Raw genomic sequence first — 20,973 nt, forward strand, 5'->3', positions numbered from 1 at the left:
CTCCCAGAAGGGCAAAAAGAGGCAGGGAGCGTCTGCCCTTGTCGTCACCCTTCGCCAGGTGCCCGGGCCTCAGCCATGTCCACTCAAAGACAGAGTAGGCCTGGCCTGGCCTGCCAGATGAACCTGCTCACAGGAAGCCATCCAAAGGGGCTGGCCATGCACAGGAGGAGGGAGCAGAGTCCCTGGCTGACCTGAACTGGTGTCCCCGACCCTCCAGCCCACTGGACACCAGTTCTGAGCTCCCCTCAGTGTCCCCACTCCAGCTGTTCCCTGCTCCTTGGCCATGCAAGCCGCAGTCCTGGTGGGCCGAGCACCGGGCTGGAGGCAGCAGGCACCCCTGGAGACGAGGCTGCCGGCCTAGCTCCAGTGTCTGGAGGGCACCCGAGGAGAGCAGGCCTGCTGGTCCACCCCGCACACCACCCAACGTGAGGCAAGCCCTCAGGAGCTGGGCCCAGGAGCCGAGCAGGGGCCACTTGGCCTGCCTTTCCTGTAGGCAGGGCATCCAGAGGACAGGTGCCTCTCCGCTGTGCCCTCTGGGTAAATGCATGTGTGTCTGGTGTGGCCTGGGGCCGAAGGTCCATGTGCTCCAGGTGGTCCTGGGACTACTCTCTCCAGCAGCACGGGCTCCCACCATGGTGCCTGACCACACTCCCACACACAGGGCCGCCTCATCTTGGCCTTGAGCTGCCAGAGCCGTGAGTGAAGTAACCCTTCCCTCGTGGTCACCCTGTGCTGGGGGTTTTGTCACGGCAGCACAAAGCTGGCCGCCGGTGTGCCCTCAGCCCGTGCAGGCGAGCTGGTGGTCTGGTGAACCCGTGTGAGATGGACTGTGCTGGGTGAAGCCCGGGACTGCGGCTCTGCGAGCCTCGCCCGGCTCAGGCACGGGCCGCCCGGGGGCTGGCTGCTTCCCGGAGCAGCAGTGTCCTGGCTGATGCTGGAGCCCGCTGGGAGGTGGCTTTTTCTGGTGATGTGTCCTTGGCTGTTGCCCTGGTGACCTGGCACAGTGATGCTGAGGAATCCAAAAAGTGATGAGGACTCCCTGTGTCTCCTGTCACTGAGGCCAGCTGTGGAGGGAAGCCCATAGTGGACAAGGTGCTCAGAACACAGGGAAAATGACGGGCCTGTTCCCCAGGTGTCTCCTGCCCCGACACCCACCCCGAGGCCAGCTCTGTGTGAGCCTGGTGGTGCTGACCTGGCACCTAGGCCCAGGCAAGGGATGGCCACAGGTCACCAGCAAGGGGACATGAAGGAAAAGTCAGTCCTTCAAATCCGTGGTGGCCACAGACTCTGCCTCTCCTCCCATCAAAGACACTGTTTCTATGCTGAAGACCGCGTTCCCTCCCCAGCACTGGACAAAAGACGGGGGCCAAGCGCTGGGTGGTGGCTCAGCGGTAGAGCGCTTGCCCAGCACGTGCGAGGCCCTGGGTTCCATCCTCAGCACCACGTGAAGTTAATAAAGGTGTTGTGTCCACCTACACCTGAAAATAAGTAGATAAATAAAAAGACCAGCAATGCACACATGTGCTCCTGTCTCTGGACACACAATGGCCCGTGCCACCCTGGGACCCTGCCAGCAAGAGGCCGGCACCCAATGGTGGGCACCCAATGTGGGCCCTTCCCTGGGGGCCTCTAGAACCATGAGCCGAAATAAGCCTCCTTCCTTTGAAGCTTGCGCAGTCTGTGCTGCTCAGCAACCAGCAGCAGAGGCAGGCTGACCAGGCTGCGGGCAGCTCGGGGCAGAGTGCCCGCCTGCCCTGTTCCAGGCCCTGGGCGCCAGGAAGGAAGGAAGAGAGGGAGGGAGGGAGAAGGCCCTCGGCCTGGAAGGACCAAGCTCCTGGGGCCAAGGGGAGCACAGAGTGGGCACAGACTGCAGACCGGGGCCCGCAGAGACAGGGCCTCAGGGGGGGGTCCACCATAGTTCCCAGGGCCAGGCCCTTCCACGGACACAACTGGAAGCCAGAAGGCAGGGCGTTGTCCACACAGCCACCTGTGGCCAGGGATGTACAGAGAGGGACCAGGACCAGTACAACAGGACTGTCACCTGGCCTGAGGAGTCCTCGGGGCAGTGGCCACCAGGGATCCCCAGGGCAGCCAGGCTCTTGTCCTTCCATCATGGTTTCCTCATTCTCTTGACCATCCTGGGACCCCCAAAGGGACAGGGCACTCAGAGAGAAGCCTGTGTCCTGCCTGGGTTCTCGGTCCTCAGTGGGACCCCCAGCGATCCCACTTCCATTTTTCCGTCTGCCAAGGCTATTTGGCAGGGGCTGGCAGACAGCCATCTGGAGTCTCCCAGGAAGGTGGACGGAGGGGAAGATGGGCAGAGGACACTCAGGAATGACTGGAGAATGACAATTTCAGGGAGTGTGATGGGGGTTTCATGGGGCTCTGGTCTGTGGTAGGGATGTGCTCCCGAGGGGCCGGGGAGGCATGGCCAGGGCAGTTTGGGCCACGTGCTGGGGCAAGCTCTGAGGAGCCCAAGGTGCCCCTAGTACCAAGTGGCGTGGCAACGGCGCAGGGGAAATGGGTGGGAGGCGGAGGCTGGGAGGGGCCCGCCTGTGTCCTCAGGGCACCCATAACTCCTGACACAGGCACACACACATGCAAAGATGCCTCCCAAACAAAACACCTGGGCACAAAGAGGAGGCAGCTCGAGGCCGTGGAGGGACCTGGGTCCGTGTGGACATGGAGGGACGGCGAGGCCCTGCACCCTGGAGGCTCAGCTCTGCTGCCAGGTAGAATGCCCGTCAGGGAAGTGGGCATGGTAGAGCCACCTTGAGGACTGGACACGGGCCACGCTCACGCTGGCCACATGCTCTGGGACCCATTGGTGGACAGGAGACCTAGGGACACATACACACACGTGTCACACACCACAAACAGTCCCTTGCTCAGTCTGATGCAAAAAAAGGATTTATTTCCAGAATATTTTCACCTAACAAAAACCACCAGTCTTGAGGGTGCAGGGCTGGCGGGTGGGGCAGGTGCTACTGGCAGTTCGAGGCTCTTCCCCATGGTGGCTGCACTGCTTTGCCACCCAGGGGGAGTCACAGGCAGGGCAGGCTTCTGCGGGCAAGAGGCTGGCCGGGGCCGTGGGGCTCTGGGGGGCCCTGGGCCTGCATGGCACCAGGCTGCCTTCCCCTCTGCTCTGGGGTGGAGAACGTGGGTGCCTGGACTGAGTGGTCCTGGCGAGAGCCGGTGACCCCCGGTGTGCTGGGAAGGGCCTGCCCTGCAAGGGGTGGCAGCTGGGCACCGTGAAGTCTTGGCCAGCAGCACAGAAAGGCCACCAAAGGGAAGATTTTATGCCCAGATGTCACCAAAGGGGACACAGACATGTCCGTGAGACACTTTGGCCCTCTTGGTGTGATAATTCTGTAGCTGTGGGTAGACGCGATACCTTTATTATATCAATTCTTTTAACGTGAACTGAGGATGGAACCAGGGCCTCCTCTGCTCGGCGCGCTCCACCACTGAGCCCAGCCCAGGGTGCACCCGGCTCCTCCAAGGACACAGCGCCCCAGAGGGCAGGAGTGGAGGGACAAGTCCTCTGTAAGGCACAGCTCGGCCCTGAGGGGCCATCCCAGGGCTCCGCCTCTGCCTGCCCGCGGTCCCCCAGGGTCCTCTGGGCTCCTGAGCAGGAGGCAGGGCCCCCTCGCTGCCCTGCTCTGGGGGGCCACACCCTGGGGCGCGGGCACAGGCTGGGCTAGCCCAGGAGGGGAGGGACTGTCACAGCCACAGTGTGGCTCCAGAGGCCCTGTCCAGCAAGACGCACGGGGAGGACTGCTGGATGGGTGGACGGGCAGTGCAGGTCACTGGGGAGGTGGGTTCTGCCTCTGGCCATCCCTGTGGGCTGGTCCCATGAGTCACTGGCTGCAGGTGAGCAGGGACGTAGGAGGATGACAAAGACACAGAGGGCCAAACGTGCACCAAACCTCTGCCACCTGCAGGGGACCTGGACCCTGCAAGGCCTCTTCCTGGTTGGCACCAAAGATGCCACAAGCAGCCAAGAGCGAGGACACTGTGTCAGCAACTCTGGATGGACGGTGGGCACCAGCCTGCTGCCACTGTCCCCCTGGGGCCCCTCAGCTGGGCCCTCTGTGACCTGGAGACAGAGGCTGTGCCTGCCACAGTGGGTGCTGAGTGGCCACGTGTTCTCAGGAACAAGAGACGCCCTGCTGGACAGCAGAGGCCAGAGAGCCGCCAGGAGCCAGGAGCCCTGCTGTTGGGGCAGGAGGAACATGGGGTCCACAGGCCCTGGCTGGGGAGGGCCATGGGGACCCGAGGGCAACAGGAGTGGGAGTGGCAGAGAAGGCGGGCGGCAGCTTGGCCAGCGGCTCCCTCTAAGGCCACTGGCTGCCACTGGCTGGGTAGTTGGGCACGGTGGGGTACTCGGGCAGGCTGTTCCCCGAGAAGTTGTTGTACTGGGCCTCCCGGGAAGGGGGGTTCCGCCAGGCACCGGTGCTCCACTCCGTCTGTGCCTTCTGGAAGTTTCCACCAGTCCCACGGTAGATTCTGTGCACCTACAGGGTCAGAGGAACGAGGCAGGAGCCAGTGGGTCTGTGCCCGTGCAGGGACTGCCCGTGCCACGCAGGCGCCTTCTTCTTCCTGTGAGTGTCTGCAAACACAGCCACCTGGCTCCTTCACCACGTCCGTGGCCACTGGGACCCGAGAGCGATGGTCAGCACAGGCCGGCAGGGGGCTGCCCTCGGCCTCGGCAGCACCCCAGCCGCCACGCAGGAGGAATGCATGCTTTACCCCAGGGAGGGGGATGAGGCCCGAGTGGACACCAGTGGACGGGGCAGCTGTGCCGACTGCCCACCTGCACAACGCGAGGAAGAGGTCTGCGGGAGCCGGCACAGGAGGGGTCCTCAGGCAGTCAGGGGCGGCAGCCCCACTGCTGGTGTCAAGTAGGCCGTGCTTAGGTTTTGTTTTGCTGCTGGGGACAGGACTGGGGCCTGGTGCATGCTCAACATCCACCTCTCTACCTGGCCCTGCCCTCATGGGGCTGGCCAGCAGCCTGGACACCAAGCTTGCTGCTGCAGACCTGATTACAGTCAGTGGAGACTGGAGGGGCAGGGCTGCTCTGGAGGGCAGGGCTGGGGCCTCCGTCGAGCGCTGGGCACACAGCCCCCGCCTGGTGCAAGCCCCTCACCTTCAGGCTCGCCCCACGGGCAGGTCTTGGCAGTGGCAGGTGTGTGCTGGTGAAGCCTGGCACTTGTGAACCCCTCGTTCCACATCCGGCCACAGACCTCCACCGGGCTCTGGGCACGGCTGCGCCCCCTCCAGGACCCAGGTCTCCCCACTGCAAAGGGCTGCCCGCCTCCCGAGATGGTGGTGGTCTCAGTAAGTGAAAAACAGCTTCTCCATCCTGATGTCCTCCAGCTGGGCCCGGGGGGCTGTCTGCCTATCTGTGTGCCTGTCTCAGGACCCAGAGCCTGCCCTGCAGCCTGAGGCCGAGCTCAGGAGGGGCTGGGAAGCTGGCCGGGCTTCTGGGGACCTGGCCCTGGGGCCTCCACCCCCCGTGACAGGAGGGGCTCCTGGGCCTGAGCCGTGGGGCCAACAGTGTGGCTTCCGCTCAGCCCCTGGGCGCCTCTGGATCTGGGATCTCAGCACGCGCCAGGCAGAGGGGCCGCGTGTCCCCCACTGACCCCAGGCGCTGGGTCTCTGTGAGCTCTCAGCCACTTTCCACAGGTGTGTTGTGGGGACCAAGTGCACCCTGTGGGACTCCCTGGGAGGAGACTGGAGGCCCTGCCTGGTTTCCCCCAACTTTCCCCACTTTAGTGACGGGAGAGGAGGGGCAAGGGCTGCACATCCCAGGACCCAAGGACTCACCTTCATGATGGCAACTGCCATCATGGCAGCAGACAGGGAGAACATGATGGCTGAAAGCAGCATGACCACAGCAGCCCCAATGCTGGTCTGAAAGAAGTTGATCGCTGCCAGCCAGCCACTGCAGGGGAGAGTGAGCTTCAGCATGCGTACTGGGCAAGGGCCTGCTGTCCTTCACATACAAAGAGCTCTGAATAACCAATAAGAAATGGTAACTGTGGAAGACTGGGCATTCGAGGACTACTAGGTGACTGACACCACCCGGAATGCTCAGATCACCACCTGAGGGCCACAGGCCAGGGCTCCTTTTCCTGCCTCACAACGGCAGCTCCAAGTGCAGGAGAGAAGTGAGAGGGCTGCCTGTTAGCTGCCCTCTGTGGAGGGCCAAGGAGTACCACCCAGAAAGACTTCAGTGCTCCTTCCTTCCTGCTCTGCTCCTTTTTATTCCCTTTTTTTTTTTTTTTAACTTTTTTATGTTAATCAAATGATACAAAGTCACCATCACCTGTAAAAGCCCAGCACGAGCTGGTCCTCTGACCCTGAGTGAAGCCTCCTCGTCCCTCCTCCCCCTGTGCTCCCTCCCTCCCCTCCCGCCCTGGCCCTGGACAGTCTTGGAGGACGGTGGGCACAGCTGGAGGGAGGAGGGAGGACCCGGCCAGTCTGGGGTGAAGAGAGGAGGGCTCGGCCCTCGGAGGCCCTTTCTAGTGCAGGCACTCGTCTGGGTCCACTCCACAGCCGGCTCCGCTGGCCCTGCACCCCTCTCCCTCCAGCGTCCCTGCACGTCCTTCCTGTCCCACCTGGGCCAGGGCTTCCCCAGTGGGCCTCTGTGGGCACCCGGAAGGGAGCCTGCAGAGACCCGGGAGCCAGGAGCCCACCGGGCAGAGGAGGAAGGGCGCGTCGGGGATGGGGTGGCCGCAGGTGGAGCCAGGGCCCCGCGGCCAGGCCCCTGCTCCCCGTGCGCTGTGCCACCAGGCGGTGCCCACCCGCTCAGGCGCCAGCAGCTTACCACGCGCCCCATCCTGAGAAGCCAACGGCCTGGAGGACAGTCAGGACAAACTGGGCTCCGAAGAGGAAGAAGAAGGCCATGAAGTTAAAGGAGCTGTCGGCTCTGGAGGGGACAGAAGAGGTGACCGTGACTGGGCCTGCGCTCCCACCGGAAGGTGAGGCCAGCAGGGTGGGCGCAGGGGCTTCCGAGTACTGGGGCACTGGGCAGCTCACGGACTTTCATGCATCACTACATGGCTCCACCTGGGCGCTGACCACCAAGGCACCGCACCGGCCACACCACCCTGACCGCCCATCTCCTCTGAGGGGCACCGCAGCCCTGGGTCTCTGCTAGGAAGAGCCAGGTAAGCCCTCCGCGCAGCCCGGGGGACCCTGCGCAGCCCGGGCGTGTCCAGTGAGGCAGAAGGGAGGCATCTGGGGAGGGCAGGGAGGCTCCTGCGCCCCTTCCTGCGCCCAGCTGTGCTCCTGCGGTCCCCGCAGCCCTGGGGGTCAGCCCGGCGATGAGCGCTGTCCTGTCTTGTTCAAGCCCTGAGTCTAGGGCTGAGGGAACCCTCAGGAGCAAGCATGACACGTGCCCAAGTCACTGGGGGCCTGCTGAGGGCAGCGTCTACAGCAGTGACGCCCTAGGCAACGGTGGAGGCAGCCCCGGGTCCACCCCCAGGAGGATGAATCCCGACATGCTCCATGCACATCTGCAGCACGGTCAGACCCGAGGACCTAGTGCTCAGTGACAGCCAGACACACAAGACCACACGTGTGACCCCGTGACAGGAGAGGCCAGGACAGGGGAGTCCAGAGATGAGACATGGACCTGCAGGAGCAGGGCTGCGAGGGCTGGGGCTTGCTCTGGAGGTACCCGGTGGGCATCTGCAGTGTCCAGCAACACACTGGAGGCCACGCAGGTGGTGCAAGGAGCACCGGGGTCGTCGATGGTGAGTCGGCAACAGCTGGACGTGGCCTGCGGGCTGCAGCCTGCCAGCCCCGACACAGCGGCCTGTCACCTGGAGAAGCCGGGCCCGGCGGTCAGGCCGTCATCCCAGTAACTGGGGAGGCCGAGGCAGGAGGACTGCAAGTTCAAAGCCAGCCTCAGCAACTTAGTGAGGCCCTCTCTCCAGATAAAAAAAAAGACAAAAGGGGCTACAGTTGTGGCTCAGTGATGGAGCGGCTGCCTGGCCCATGCAGGCACCGGGCTCGGCCCTCGGCACCACACAAAAATAAATAAAATGAAGGCATCCTGTCTGTCTCAACTAAGAAAAAACTAAAAAAAAAAAGGCAGGGGAGTGACTCAGTGGTAAGCTGTCCCTGGGGTCCAACCTCAGGACCAAGCTAGATGGGAGATGAGCCCAGGCTCCCCCTGCATGAAGGTCAGCAAGGGTGACCAGGACACCCCCATGGGCATCTGAGCCACCCACCCTTCAGCGCAGTCAGACAGCAGCACCAGAGGTGTCCAGAGACCCTGAGAGGGGACAGCCCGGCAAGCCTGGGGCACCTACCGGAAGGCCTTGTAGGCCGGACGGAACCAGCACACATAGCTGCAGGGGCTGAAGAGCAGCAGCCAGACCAGCGCCAGGCCGAAGTTGGCACCTGCGCCTCCGCCGATCCACCAGGCCAGGCAGGCGACGAGGTTCACCACCAGGGTGGCGCAGTAGACTGTGGGGAGGGAGGCCGGCTGGGGTGCGGGAGGCACGCCACTGAGGACCCCGCCAGCCTGGGCTGTCCAGTCCCCCGCTGCACCACCCTACCTGGGTAACCCAGGACACTGGGCCCGGCCCGGCCCAGGGAGTAGGCCCTGTTAACCACAGGGGCCACCAGGGCCCTGAGACAGCCGGGTGGACAAAGGGCTTCTGCCAGGCTGCCGTCCTGCAAGCCACTCACTCCCCGGGCCAAGCCAGGCTCTGCCCACCACAGTCACCAGGGAAGGCATGCAGCAGGCCCCCGCCTCCTGGGCCCGCCCCCCCCAAGCCCCCACGTCCTGCCGCCCGCTGCCCGTGGGGCCCAGGGCTCACACATCCACAGCCGGAAGATCCTCTTCACCAGCACCTGGTGCTCGGCGGGGATCTCGCTGGCGACGTCCTGGTAGAAGCAGGGCTTGAGCGGCAGGAACCTGGGCAGGGGCGGGAAGTTGTTCTCCTTCCCTGCAAGGAGAAGCCCCAGGGTGACCGTCCGCCCGGCCGGCTGCGCTGTGCCCTCGGGGCCAGCACCTGCTGCCTACTGCGGAAGGGCCCTGAGCTGGGGTCACCCAGCTCACCACAGGGTCCTCCTGAGAGGAGGCAGGAGGGCCAGAGTCAGAGGGCCTGGAGACGCTGCGCTGCTGGCCCTGGGCTGGCGGAGGGGGCCGAGCCAAGGGCTGTGGGCCTCAGGAGCCAGAGAAGGAGGACGGTGACTCCCTGGGCCTCACGAGGCCAGCCTGCGGCACCTGGGTGCAGCCAGGGGGCCCGCGTCCTGTCCTGACCAGAACTCTAGTGGGGACCTCTCTCCCTATCGTCTCTGGCTGGAGGCGGACACCACACCCCCGTGATGTTCGCTGACCTTCCTGTGGTGCTGAGGACGGGGCCAGCGCCTCACACGTGCCAGGGGGGCACTCGGCGGGGGTGACCCCACACCATGCCAACACAGACTGTGCCTGGGAGGTCGCCTCCTCAGGCTTCTGTGACTTCAGACCGCCGGCATTCCCCTCTCCGTCCCGGAGGCTGGAGTCCAAGGTCCAGGGATGGGCAGGGTCACATTCCCGCACAGGCTCCAGAGAGGGCCCTTCCTGTCCCTGGGCTTTTGGGCATGTCACCTGTCCCACCTCACACAGCCGTCCTCCTGCGTCTGTCCCAATTTCCCTTTTTACAGGGACCCAGTCACTGGACTAGGCCCACCCCACACCAGTGTGACCTCACCTTCACGGTCATCTGCACAGATCTATTTTCAACTGAGGCCCACAGAGCCCCAGGGCCGGACGGGCAGACCCTCTGGGCATGACTCGCACATGGCATGTGGGCGGGCATGCTGCACCCACAGGCCCCAGGCTTCCTCCCAGGAGGCACCCCGAGGGCCGAGAGGCAGACCAGAGGAGGAGGCCCGGTCTCAGGGGCTCCCACGCCAGGAGGCTGCCGCGGAGCTGTGAGCCGGCACAGAGGCAAGAGGACCAAGCGCCACAGGGACAGGACCTCAGCGCTGCGGCCTGAGGAGAGCCGTGGACTCAGGGAGAGGCAGCCAGGCAGCAGGCACAGCCGGGGCAGAGGCCCTGGGGAGGCGCAGAGCGCAGGAGGCGGGGAGGCAGCCGCAGAGAGCCTGGCACCTCCTCTTTCCAAGCCAGAGGATACAGGAGTGGCCCAAGGCGTCCCAGGGCAGAGGGTCCAGAGAATGGACCCCATGATAACAGGCTGGGGCTGGGGCGTGTGAGAGCTGCTGGGGTCCCTTCTGCCGAGGGACACTTCCTGGGTACTCACCTGACATTTCTGCTCCGCCTGGCCCGGCCGGGGGCTAGATCCTGCAGCTACCTGAAAGGACACAGGAGGTCAGGGCCATCCCATGCCCAGCCAGGAAGGGGTGCCCACTGTCCTACGCTCCTGCCCGCAAGGCCAGTTCAGCTGGGATTCTGGCTCAGCAGGCGCCACTGGCCAGATGTGGGGTCTCCAGTCACCACTTCCCTGGGCGCAGCTGAGCACCTGGAGGGGAAGGGCAGGGCTGCCCCCTCCACCCCCAGCCCCGGGGCACCCCCGTCTCTCCCCACCAGCCCGCCACCCTTCCTGCCTCCCCCTTAGATGGCTCTAACCACCTCGGCAGCCCCCAGGACTGTCCAGGCTCACTGCTGTGTGACCAGAGGCCACAGTTCTCCCTGTGAGCCTCACAAGGAGGACCCCATCCAACCCCAGGGCCACCCAGGCTCGTGTCACCGAACAGCCCTGACCCAGGCAGCCACCCGCTGGCACGACTGAGCAGGGTCTGGCCAGCTGTCGGGCCTCGGAGGAACAGCCAGGCCCACGCGCCATGCCGTGGCCCGGAGCTCCCGGCGCAGCAGGCCCACAAAGGAGCGGGGTGGGCAGTGCCACGGCAGGAGCAGTCCAGGAATGGGCCTCCCTGTGCTGCCCGGCTAAGTCCTCCATCCTGACCCCCGCCTGGCACAGCAGCAGGGCCACCTCCAGCAGGGCCTGCACTGGCTCCTCCTCTGGACTCATCTCTGCTCTGGCCCAGCCCAGCTTGGCCCCTCCCTCCTGGAGGTCAGGGGGGCTCACGGCCAGCAGCAGGGTTCTGTCTGCTGCGCGGGCACCTCAGGCAGGCACGGCTCCCTGCCTGCTCCCGAGGGCTGGGGTCCTCCAGGACAGGCACGTCCTGGGTCAGGCAAGGCACGTTGCTGGAGAGACCAGCAGCTGTCTCCAGAGCCTAACTTCAGCAGAGCCCAACCGCCCCGGGACACACGCACTGGCCCTTGTGGGGTCCTCCTCACCACCCATGAGATACAGTGAATGGGACAGCCCAGGAGAAGCCCTCAGGTAAGCTGACCCTGACCTGGTCAGTGTTCAGACACTGCTAACGACTTCCAGAGGCCAGAGAGGTGCCACCTGGGGCCTCCCCTGCCCTAGGAAACACGTCCGAGCCCCTGGATCACTAGGTAGAGGCCCCCCCTTCGAAGTCCCTGAGCCCAACATGCAGACCTTGTCCAGTCCCACCTGGTCCCAGGCTCCCTCCCTGGCGGCCACATGGGTGCTCTAAGCAGGTAGCAGCTTGGTTCTGGGTAGTTTATTTGCAGACATGAAAGCTGTTTCTGACACAACCACAGAGACGGTAACAGCCACGCAGGCTCACAGAGGACCCTCCCCGGCTCGCTCTAAGCAGAGCGAGCCCCGGGCTGCCTATCAGCCACCCAGCAACAAGCCCTGGCCCTGGGGCACGGGCCAAGGCAGGCGGTAAGCATCCTTAGCACAGATAGGAGGGCGGCCATGGAGGGGAGGCCCCTCAGTCTCCAATGTGGCCAAGACTGGGCAGGAGCAGAGAACCTTCCAGAAACAGGAAGACACCGGGCCTAGGTGTCGGGGTCTAGGCAGCGACACTGGTCCTCGAGCACCCCGCGGAAGACCTGGAAGCGGTGGTTGAGGCCTGGCTGGGCGTGGATGCGGAAGCGGGTGCCCAGGGCACCGTCAGGCGAGGGTGCCCCGTAGAAGACCCGCTGGATGCGGGAGTGCACCAGGGCCATGGCGCACATCACACAGGGCTCACGGGTGACATAGAGGTCACAGCCGGTGCACACATAGGGCAGGCCGTCCTCGGCCTCAGCCTCTTCCAGCTTGCGCACGGCGCCTACCCGCACACACTGGGCTGCAGCTGGGGCGAAGGAGCAGGCTGGGTGGCGCCTGAAGCTGCGGGTGCCCCGGCCCTGGCCCTGGGCCACCAGGTCCACACACACCATGACGGCATGCAGCAGGGGGCTGCCGGCACAGCTGCAGTCATGGCCCGTGGCCAGCACGTGGCCCGAGGCCGGGTCCACGACGACGGCTCCCACGGCTCTCAAGCCTTGAGCTGCTGCCTGCTGGGCCACTTGCACGGCCCGCTGCATGTGGCTCTGCATCACTGCCCGCTCCTGGGCTGAAAAGAGCTGCCCGGCCAGGGCGCTGGTCACCTGCTTGTCCTCGTGGAAGGATATGGGCCAGTGGGCTTGAGCCTCTTCAAACTGGCCCCGGGTCAGGGGAGGCCAGGCAGGCACAGGCACCAGGAAGGGCTGCCCCAGGCCCTGGGGGTCCACAGCTGGCCTTGGGAGGAGCTCGGCCAGAGAGCACGAGCCCGTGGCGGGTCCCACCAGGCAGAGCAGCATTTCCAGGGCGTGGGGGCCGTGGGCATCTCGGCTGCGCCGCACCCGCTTGAGGTGAGGGTGGGCGGGCAGTGGGTGGATGGCCGTCACCTCCCTGAGGAGGCGTGAGGTCTGGCGCTGGTCGAGGACGGGCGCGGCATAGGCCAGCACCAGCTCCACATCCCTGGACTGCTGCTCCGACAGGACCGGGAGCGCTTGCCACGGCGCTGGCTCCCTCGCGGGGCTCCTTGCCTTCTGACCACGCTGCTCTGTGAGGCCGGGGGCCGACTCCATCCCGCAGGCCGACTGTGGGAGAGACCGAGCAGAGCATCATCCTCAAGGGGGGCGCCCGGGCGAGCTGAGGAGGCCTCCTAAGAGGCTGTGGAGATCCAGCCCAGGTCAGGGCGTCCCGTCGCGCACGCTCACGTCCCACCACCTCCCGGGCTACAGAGGCCAACCTGCCTCTGGCTCTCCAGTGACAGGGCGTGAAGTGGACAACCAAGGGTACCCCGTCAGGTGCACCGTTCGGCGCTCGGGACACCGGAGCAGTGCTCAATCCATGGCAAGTCACTGCCCTGCCACACCCCCCCCAGGCAGCCACTAATCTGCCATCGGGGTCTGAAGAGTCAGAGGTCGGAAGCCTGAGAGCCGACACGTGGGGCCTTCAGGATGGAGGGTCTGTGTGCCAGGAACAGGTACCCCGGGACAGCCAGCAGGCTTCAGAGACCTCAGTCCCAGGCCAAGAACGGGATTCTGCCAAGAGTGTCAGGGCAGCCCTTCCCCAGCCAGCCTCCAGGTGAGAACGCAGCCCTGGCTGACCCCTGGACTCCAGCCTGGTCCAGGCTCCTGACCACAAGAGGAGGCTGGTAGATGAGCGTCACTGAACCTGCTGACTGTGGGACAGTCTCCTAGGTGGTGGCAGGACACCCCAGGCTGGGGCCATGCGGCTGCCTCCAGGGAGAGTGCAGAGCCCAGGGTCAGCAGGGGACAGAATTCTGCCTCTAGCCTGCCTGGCCCAGCGGGCTGCAGGAAGAAAGGCCCCGAGACCCGTGCCCAGACGAGCCCTCCTGCAACGGGTACAGGCTTCCCATGCTCTGACCACAGCCCTGCAGCCAGGTGGACACTGGCTTCAAAAGGGACCTGGTCCCAGGCTCCCCACCTCTTGCTGGGCCCAGCAGAAGCCCTGGAGGACGTGGGGCTGCGTGAGTCAGGCGAGGGAGGAGGTGGGATCGCGCCCAGGTGGGCCGACAGGGAGCTGGCCCACTGCTCCATCCTGTCCCTCCCCTGGGCCACAGGATGCTGTGCCAAGGGTGTTCTTCTTTTTTTTTTCTTTTGGGTCCTGAGGATTGAACTCGGGGCCCTTGACCACTGAGCCACATCCCAATCCTACTCTGCAATGTTTTTTAAATGTCTTTGTTTTATTTTTTTTTATATGGTGCTGAGGATTGAACCCAGTCCTTACGTGTGCCAGGCAAGCGCTCTGCCACTGAGCCACAGCTCCAGCCCCTCTATGCTCTATTTTATTTACAGACAGGGCCTCACTGAGTTGCTTAGTGCCTGGCCATTGCTGAGGCTGGCTTTGAACTCGTGATCCCCTCAGTCTCCTGAGTCACTGGGACCACAGGGACAGCATATGCCACCGCGCCCGGCTTTCTTTCTTTTTTTTTTTTTTTATATTTATTTTTAGTTGTAGTTGGACACAACATCTTTATTTATTGATTTATTAATTTTTTGCGGTGCTGAGGATGGAACGCAGGGCCTCCCACGTGCTAGGTGAGCGTCCACCCCTGAGCCGCGGCCAGCCTGGCTTTCCTCCTTGACCACACACACCACACTTGTTTTCGTGCTGCAGATTGAACCCAGGAGCATCTTACCACTAGGCCACAGTCCAATGCCCCCCCCCCTTTTTTTTAATTTAGAGAAAAGGTCTTAGGGCCTCACTAAGTTGCTGAGGCTGGCTTTGAACATGAGATCCTCTTGCCTCAGCCTCCTAGTTGCTGGGATGACAGGCGTGGCCACTGTGCCTGGCTTGTGCCTTCTTACAAAGCTTGACCTGCCGTCACCAGCATCTCCATTGCTGTCACCCCACAGTGCACAGCCTTGAAGTGTGGCTGGGAGCAGCAGGGCGGGCTGGGGCCCTAGTTCCTGGCCCACAGTCTCTGGGGCCAGACAGCCAGGGCAGGGGAGGCAGTGCAGGGACAGCGAGCCTGCAACAGCCCCCTGGGACTCTGCACAGGGAACATGGGCAAGGCACTCTGGCTCCCAGACTTTGGCATGGGCCCAACATGACACCTTGAAGCCACCAGCTTGCTGGGCCAGGTGCTCCTCCCCATGTCCCCAGGGCCAGGTCTGCCCCCAGCTAACTTGCCCCTAACAAAGGTGGCCCAGTCTGGCACCGAGGCTCCGTCAAAACACACCCAAGGGTCTTGGCTTGACTCCAGGGAGGCAGGACCTGGAACAGAGGTGCCCATGATGCAGGCCAGCTCACGGCCACACAGCCGCCCTGTGCTCAGCAGGGCACAGCCCATAATGCAGGCCTGCGGCCACATCTTCAGAAGGTTGGCAGCAGGGTCGGGGACTTGGGCTGCCGGGACTGCCCACCCTCCCTTGACCAGAGGGGATCTTGGTTCTTGACTGCCTATGCAATAGGGGTCCTCCCAGCAAATCATGTCTAGGGTGGTCTTGGGACCCTGAAACACAGGCTGTCCGTGTGACAGCAAGCAGTGCCCAAGCCAGGTGTGGTGCCCGTGTCTGCAGTCCCACCTAGTAGGGGGCTGAGCGGGAGGAGGGCTTGAGCTAAGGAGGTTAAGGCCATCCTGGGTAACACAGCCAGGCGCCATCTCAAAACGTTAAGATGAAAACACTGCCCCAGATCATGCCCAGAAGCCCGAGAGGCACAGGGACTGAGATACTTCCATGCCTGGGCTTTGGACTGGTACAGTGGTCAGACAGCGAGATGGAGGTGCGGCGTCACCGTGGCCGAGAGAGGAAGGGCTGGCCAAGAGCGCCCAGGAAGTGAACCCACAGAAGGGAACCCTGAGCTGTCCCTCCAGGACCCAGTGGCCGTACCCCTGAGCCCACAGTGGATTTCAGACCCTTGATCTGAAAGGAAGAAAATAACCGTTCTTGTTAACTGTTTCTATGTATCAGTCACACGTTTAAATAACAATGCTTTGCATGTTTTCTGTTAAATAGTGCATGTCATTAGCTGGCCATGCCTTCAAGGGCCATGCCTGTCATCCCAGCGACTCCAGAGGCTGAGGCAGGAGGATCACAGTTTGAGGGCATCCTGAGCAACTTAGTGAGACCCTGCCTCAAAATAAAAAGTAGAAAAAGGACTGGGAATGTGGCTCAGTGGTAAAGCACCCCTACCTAGGTTCAGTGCCAGTAATACGAGGGAAAAAAGCATACTGTGAAGATGAATTTAAACCTTTCTGTTTTACATTTTTTTAAATATGTATTTTTTAGTTGTTGAGGGGCTTCTATTTTATTATTTATTTGTATGCAGTGCTTAGAATGCAACCCAGTGCCTCCCCCGTGCCAGGCAAGCTCTACCGCTGAGCTCCAGCCCAGTCCTTGATTTACTTTTTTAAAACGTGGCTTCTAAAAAACTTGGCGTCTGTGCTGGGGTGTGGCTCGGTGGTAGGTGCTCTCCCGGGCATGCACAGGCCTGGCCTGGCCGCCGCACAAGGGGAAAACGCCACCAACTTCACGTCACCTGTGTGCTCGTCTTGTTCCTGGAAGAGGGGCCTCAGCAGACATGAGGGATGTTCACAGACAGTGATAAAATGACTCTGGATTGTCTCAAACACACTTGCCCAGACTCCACGGCCCTGCCTTGGCGGGCCCCACCCCACCACCGCTGAGAGGCAGTCGGTCATCAGTCCGCACAGCAGGCTGCCTGGCTCCCACCTCAGTGGCCAGGAGTCCCGGGTGGCAGACTCCAGCATCAGCAGTCACTTTGCAGGGCACACTGGGCCTGCCTTTGTTTTTTTAACTACTGGGGTTAAATCCAGGGGTGTTCCACCACTGAGCCACATCCTGGCCCTTTTCATTTTTTTTTTTATTGCTTTTAGTTGTACATGTACACAACACCTTTATTTTATTTATCTTTATGTGATGTTGAGGATGGAATCCAGGGCCTCACATGTGCTAGGAAAGGGCTCTACCACGGAGCCACACACACTCTCAGCTCCCCTTTGCATTTTTATTTTGAGATGGGGTCTTGCTAAGTTGCTGAGGCTGGCCTTGAAATTGTGATCCTCCTGCCTCAGCCTCCCAAGTCGCTGTGATGACAGGCCTGCACCTTGGCCCCAGCCCATGCTGAGGCCTTCTGATGTGAACAGCTGGTCCTGCGCTCTGCAGAGGTGCTGGTGGGAGCAGGAGACAGAAAAGTGGGAGTGGTTCCTTGCAAGTGTGGTGCCACCGCAACTGCTGCCACCTGAGGCCCCAAGCCAGGCAGCACCCACAGAAGGTTCACAGCAGCCATCTGGATCCCAATTCTGTGGCCCAAACAGACTGCCTAGGCCACAAAAGGTCCACTGTCTCCAGGGCAGAAGACAAACACAGCGTCATCTGTCCCCAACCTCTGTCTGACAATACAAAGCAGGCAACACAAGGCCATGGCCACAGGGCCACACAGGCCCAGCTCCAGGGAGGGCAGCCACAGACCACAGGCACAGCCCCTCTACACTTCCTGCTGCTCTGCCCCTCGTGGCTGGCTGACAGCAGCCCAGGGCTGGGGCATGCTGGCTCCAAAGCAAGACAGCTCCTTCCTCACCGGCCCCAGGCTGCAGGGAACCAGGAATTGGGACCCCTCAGCAGATGAGGACACTAGCCATTTCTTGGGGCCTCTGTCTCTCCTCTCACAACACCAAGCCTAGGCGGGCAACAGGTCCAGCAGGAGAGGACAATCAGGCCCCATCTGGTCTGGCTCTATGGAGAGATGGCAACGCTTCTTGGGGTGAGTGTGCATGGGGAACCCCAGGAAGTCTTAGGCTGGGAGGCCTTGTCCTACCTCCAGATGAGGAAGGAGTCAGAGCCTGGGCCCAGCCTGTCAGGCCAGGAAACACACAGTCCTGGCCTGCCACAGAGGCTCTCACCCAACTCAGACATGCTGGGCCAGGAGACCTCCACCACCAGCACTAACCCCTCAAGCTCAGCTCCCACCCCTGTGAAATCGGCATCCAGTCACTGTTGGGCAGGGGATCAGGAGCAGACAGAGAGAGAATGCCCAGGAGACCCAGCACTGTCCTGGGACACAAAGACACTCCAGAAAGGAACCTCACAGAGGGGCAAGTGGCATGACCATCCCAAGAGGGATCCAGGAGGGCGAAGCAGGGGCCCACGCCTGGAGGACAGGCACAGGAGCGGAGGGGATCCCTGAAAATCCACATTTCCAGTAACAGCGGTGATGTCAATTCCCAGGATGTATAAAAAGACTGAGGTGGGGGCCGGACGTGGTGGCCACGCCTGTGATCCAGCAAATCGGGAGGCTGAGGCAGGGGAATTGCTTGTTCGAGGCCAGCCTCAGCAACTTAGAGAGACCCTGTCTCAAAATTAAAAAGTGAGGCTGGGCTGGGGCTCAGAGGTAGAGCACTCGCCTAGCATGTGTGAGCCACTGGGTTCGAGTCTCAGCACCCCGCATATAATTAAATGTCCGTCCACATCTAAAACAACAAAACAAAAGACAAATAACACGGTCTGGGGGAACGCTTGTCTGAAGGCAAAGTCGAGATAGGGAGGGACACTAGAGGGCGGGAAGTAGGTAAACAAACAGCCCAGGGGCAGGGGACTGGCTGTGGTGACCCACGGTTGGCAGCACGGGAAACAGCTGGGACGCACAGGGTCTCTAGAACCGGTAGAGGAGCGCGCGCAAGCGCACAAAGGCAACGGGGCTTGGGTGGGGGATTCCGACCCTGCGCGCACGCGTACTTGTGTTGCCTGCTCGCACCCCACGCACGCGCACGCCCACCCGCCCGCCCGAGACGTGCGCCAGCTGGACGGGCCCACCCCCTCATCCGCCACACGGCCGCCCACCGCCCAGATCCCCGCCGCCGCGCCTGTTCCCCCTCCGTGGGAACCTGGGCCGGGAAAACTCGAGTCCTCGGACCGCTGCTCACCTAAAGGAGACCGCGCGAGCGCTGGGCTTCGCCAAGTCCTAGCAACCGGCTGGCTCCGCCCTGAGCGCGGAGCACGACGGGACCGTAGTTCCGGGGGCGGGGCCTGCGCGAGGCCGAGGTGGGGCTGGGACCACAGCCCCCAGAAGGCCACGCGCGCGGCGCTGGCCCCGCCCTGCCCGGCGTGGCGCCCCCGCGACGAGCGGAGGCGGCGGTGCGGGCGGTCGCGGGGGTGCGCGTCCCCGCCCGCCCGGTGGCCCGCGGAAACGCGCTCCCTGCAGGAGCCTCTTTGGGAAACCAGCGGAGGGGGGCGACTGAGGCGGGGAGACGCGACAGCTGTCTGCAGGCGTCCCGAGACCCGGGGCCTGGGCACCTGCAGGGCGCCAGCTTGCACTTGTGCCCTTCGCTGCGTCGGGGTGACCGCGGCCTGCACTCTCAGGCCTCAGTTTACCCTTGTGTACAGTGGGCGACGGCGACCTCCTGGGCTAGAAGGCACGTTCCGTGAGCACTTCCGGGACTCGGTCACGGGGCCGGTCTGGCGCGGGGAGGGTGAGTTGTCACCCCGCACACACCTGGCGGCGCCCGGGACGTGGCTGTCTCGGATTGAGGCGGAGCTCAAGGCGTCGGGGGGCCGGGATGCCTCCCGCGCCCCCGAGCGGAGGTGGCGGCGGGCGCGTCCCCGCGGACCAGGGAGGGTGAACCCGGCTCTAGGGCCCGCTCAGGGCGGGGCGTGGCGGTCAGCGCGGCCCCGGCCACCTCTGCGGGCCGCGGTGGGACCCGAGCCCGCGCCCTCGTCCCGGCCTTCTCGCACCGGGAGCTGTTGCTTTCAGCCCACCTCCTTAGGGCTTTAAAATAAAGACTCCAGCGAGCTCTGCTGCACTTCGTCTCTCACGTCTCACCGCTGCTAGCTGAAAGCCCCTAAGTACGGCCTTTAATTGATAAGCCATTGAAAGCAAAGCCTAGATTTTCTGTATATAAAATGAATATCGAAGCTGGGAGTGTGACTCAGGCGGAGCGCTCGCCTGGCATGTTCCAGGCCCTGGGTTCCAACCCTGGGTTCCTCAGAGGACGAGAGGATGTGAACAGGTAGCGCTGTAAGTGGTAACGTGAGGTTGCTATGGAATGATTGGTAGTTACTCCAGTGTTAGTCACAAGCTGGGCTCTGTGGCCACACCTGGCATTCCAGCAACTCTGAGGCTGAGGCAAGAGGACCACAAGCTTGAGGCCAGCCTCAGCCACTTAGCAAGACCCTGTCTCAAAATAATAAAAGGGCTGGGATACAGCTCAGTGGTAAAGTATCCTTAGGTTCAATCCCCACCACTAAAAGAAACAACAACAAAATCCCACAAACAAGCCGGGCTAGGTAGCGCATTCCTGTTATCCCAGCAACTCTGGAGGCTGAGGTAGGAGGATCACAAGTTCAAAGCCAGCCTCAGCAACAGCGAGGTGCTGAGCAACTCAGTGAGACCCTGTCTCAATACAAAATAGGGCTGGGGATGTGGCTCAGTGTCCAGAGTTCAATCCCTAGTGTCTAGGACTTAGGGGATGCTGGGTAGGGGACCAGTCCGTGGTACATGCATGCTGCCTTGCTGTGCAGCAGAGGCCTCTCGAGAGCTGGGAGTTGCTCTGAGCAGCTCTCTTCTGTCCTTCCCTCCTTCCTTCCTTCCTTCCCTCCTTCCTTCCTTCCTATGCTGAGGATTGAACGTAGGGATGTCTTACCACTGAGCTACATGGTATACCCCCAGTCAGGTTTTGGTGTTTTGCTTTTGTACCAGGGACTGAACCCATGGGGGGCTTAACCACTGAGCCACATCCCTAGCCCTTTTTGTTTTTTTTTGTTTAGAGACAGGGTCTCGCTAAGTTGCTGAGGCTGGCTCTGAACTCACCATCTCCTGCTTCAGCCTCCCAGCCGAGGGGATTACAGGTGTGCACCACCATGCCAGGCTCATTTTTATTTTTTTGAGACAGGGTCTGACTGAGCTGCAGAGCCTGGCCTCAAACCTGCAATCCTCCTGCCTCCGACTCCAGAGTTGCTGGGATGACAGACCAGCACCAATGCTCCTGGCTCTCTACCCTTTAGTAATTACAATTTCCTTTTAAGTGTAAATTTCCTTCATTAAAGGGGAGATTTGTATTTTATTTTAAGCAGATGAAAGGGAGTGGAAGCATTTTTTTCAGTGTTGGCTGCTTCTCAGTTTCTTTTTGCTCAAAATAATCAACATACCTAGAGGCAGGAGGAGGGGTGGCCTG

General features: G+C 62.4%; 2 protein-coding genes and 1 long non-coding RNA gene across 4 annotated transcripts; 1 reads left to right on the forward strand and 2 right to left on the reverse strand.

Moving 5' to 3' along the window:
- Positions 1-2,892: 2,892 nt before the first annotated feature.
- Scamp4 (secretory carrier membrane protein 4) lies at positions 2,893-18,796 on the reverse strand. 2 transcript variants are annotated; one of them, XM_027952777.2, is made up of 7 exons: positions 18,727-18,796; positions 10,269-10,319; positions 8,838-8,966; positions 8,325-8,481; positions 6,833-6,934; positions 5,830-5,947; positions 2,893-4,517 (listed from the first exon to the last, which is right to left on the reverse strand). In XM_027952777.2, the coding sequence occupies exons 2-7, from the start codon at positions 10,273-10,275 to the stop codon at positions 4,338-4,340; spliced, it is 693 nt and encodes a 230-aa protein (XP_027808578.1). In that variant the 5' UTR covers positions 10,276-10,319; positions 18,727-18,796; the 3' UTR covers positions 2,893-4,337. The 2 variants fall into 2 exon arrangements, with proteins under 2 accessions (XP_027808578.1, XP_071460500.1); XM_071604399.1 differs by lacking the exon at positions 18,727-18,796 and adding an exon at positions 11,490-11,572.
- Positions 6,909-8,045, forward strand: LOC139702683 (uncharacterized). The gene is made up of 3 exons (XR_011705239.1): positions 6,909-6,986; positions 7,094-7,175; positions 7,358-8,045. It is a non-coding gene; the product is annotated as an uncharacterized lncRNA (long non-coding RNA).
- Adat3 (adenosine deaminase tRNA specific 3) lies at positions 11,545-18,804 on the reverse strand. Its single transcript, XM_027952772.2, has 2 exons — positions 18,727-18,804; positions 11,545-12,910 (listed from the first exon to the last, which is right to left on the reverse strand). Exon 2 carries the CDS (start codon positions 12,896-12,898, stop codon positions 11,843-11,845), a length of 1,056 nt encoding a protein of 351 aa, XP_027808573.2. The 5' UTR covers positions 12,899-12,910; positions 18,727-18,804; the 3' UTR covers positions 11,545-11,842.
- Between the last annotated feature and the right edge of the window lie 2,169 nt (positions 18,805-20,973).

Source organism: Marmota flaviventris, chromosome 1 (genome assembly GCF_047511675.1).
Source record: "Marmota flaviventris isolate mMarFla1 chromosome 1, mMarFla1.hap1, whole genome shotgun sequence".
Lineage (NCBI taxonomy): Eukaryota > Metazoa > Chordata > Mammalia > Rodentia > Sciuridae > Marmota > Marmota flaviventris.

Bases quoted from the DNA above. Each gene is read 5' to 3' on its own strand.
- Scamp4 (XM_027952777.2), bottom strand. The intron at 6,935-8,324 runs GTAGGTGCCCCA...TGTCCCCTCCAG, and splicing joins CCGGCCTACAAGGCCTTCCG to AGCCGACAGCTCCTTTAACT. The intron at 5,948-6,832 runs GTAAGCTGCTGG...TCTCCCCTGCAG, and splicing joins TTCTCAGGATGGGGCGCGTG to TGGCTGGCTGGCAGCGATCA.
- Adat3 (XM_027952772.2), bottom strand. From the start codon at position 12,898: ATGGAGTCGGCCCCCGGCCTCACAGAGCAGCGTGGTCAGAAGGCAAGG.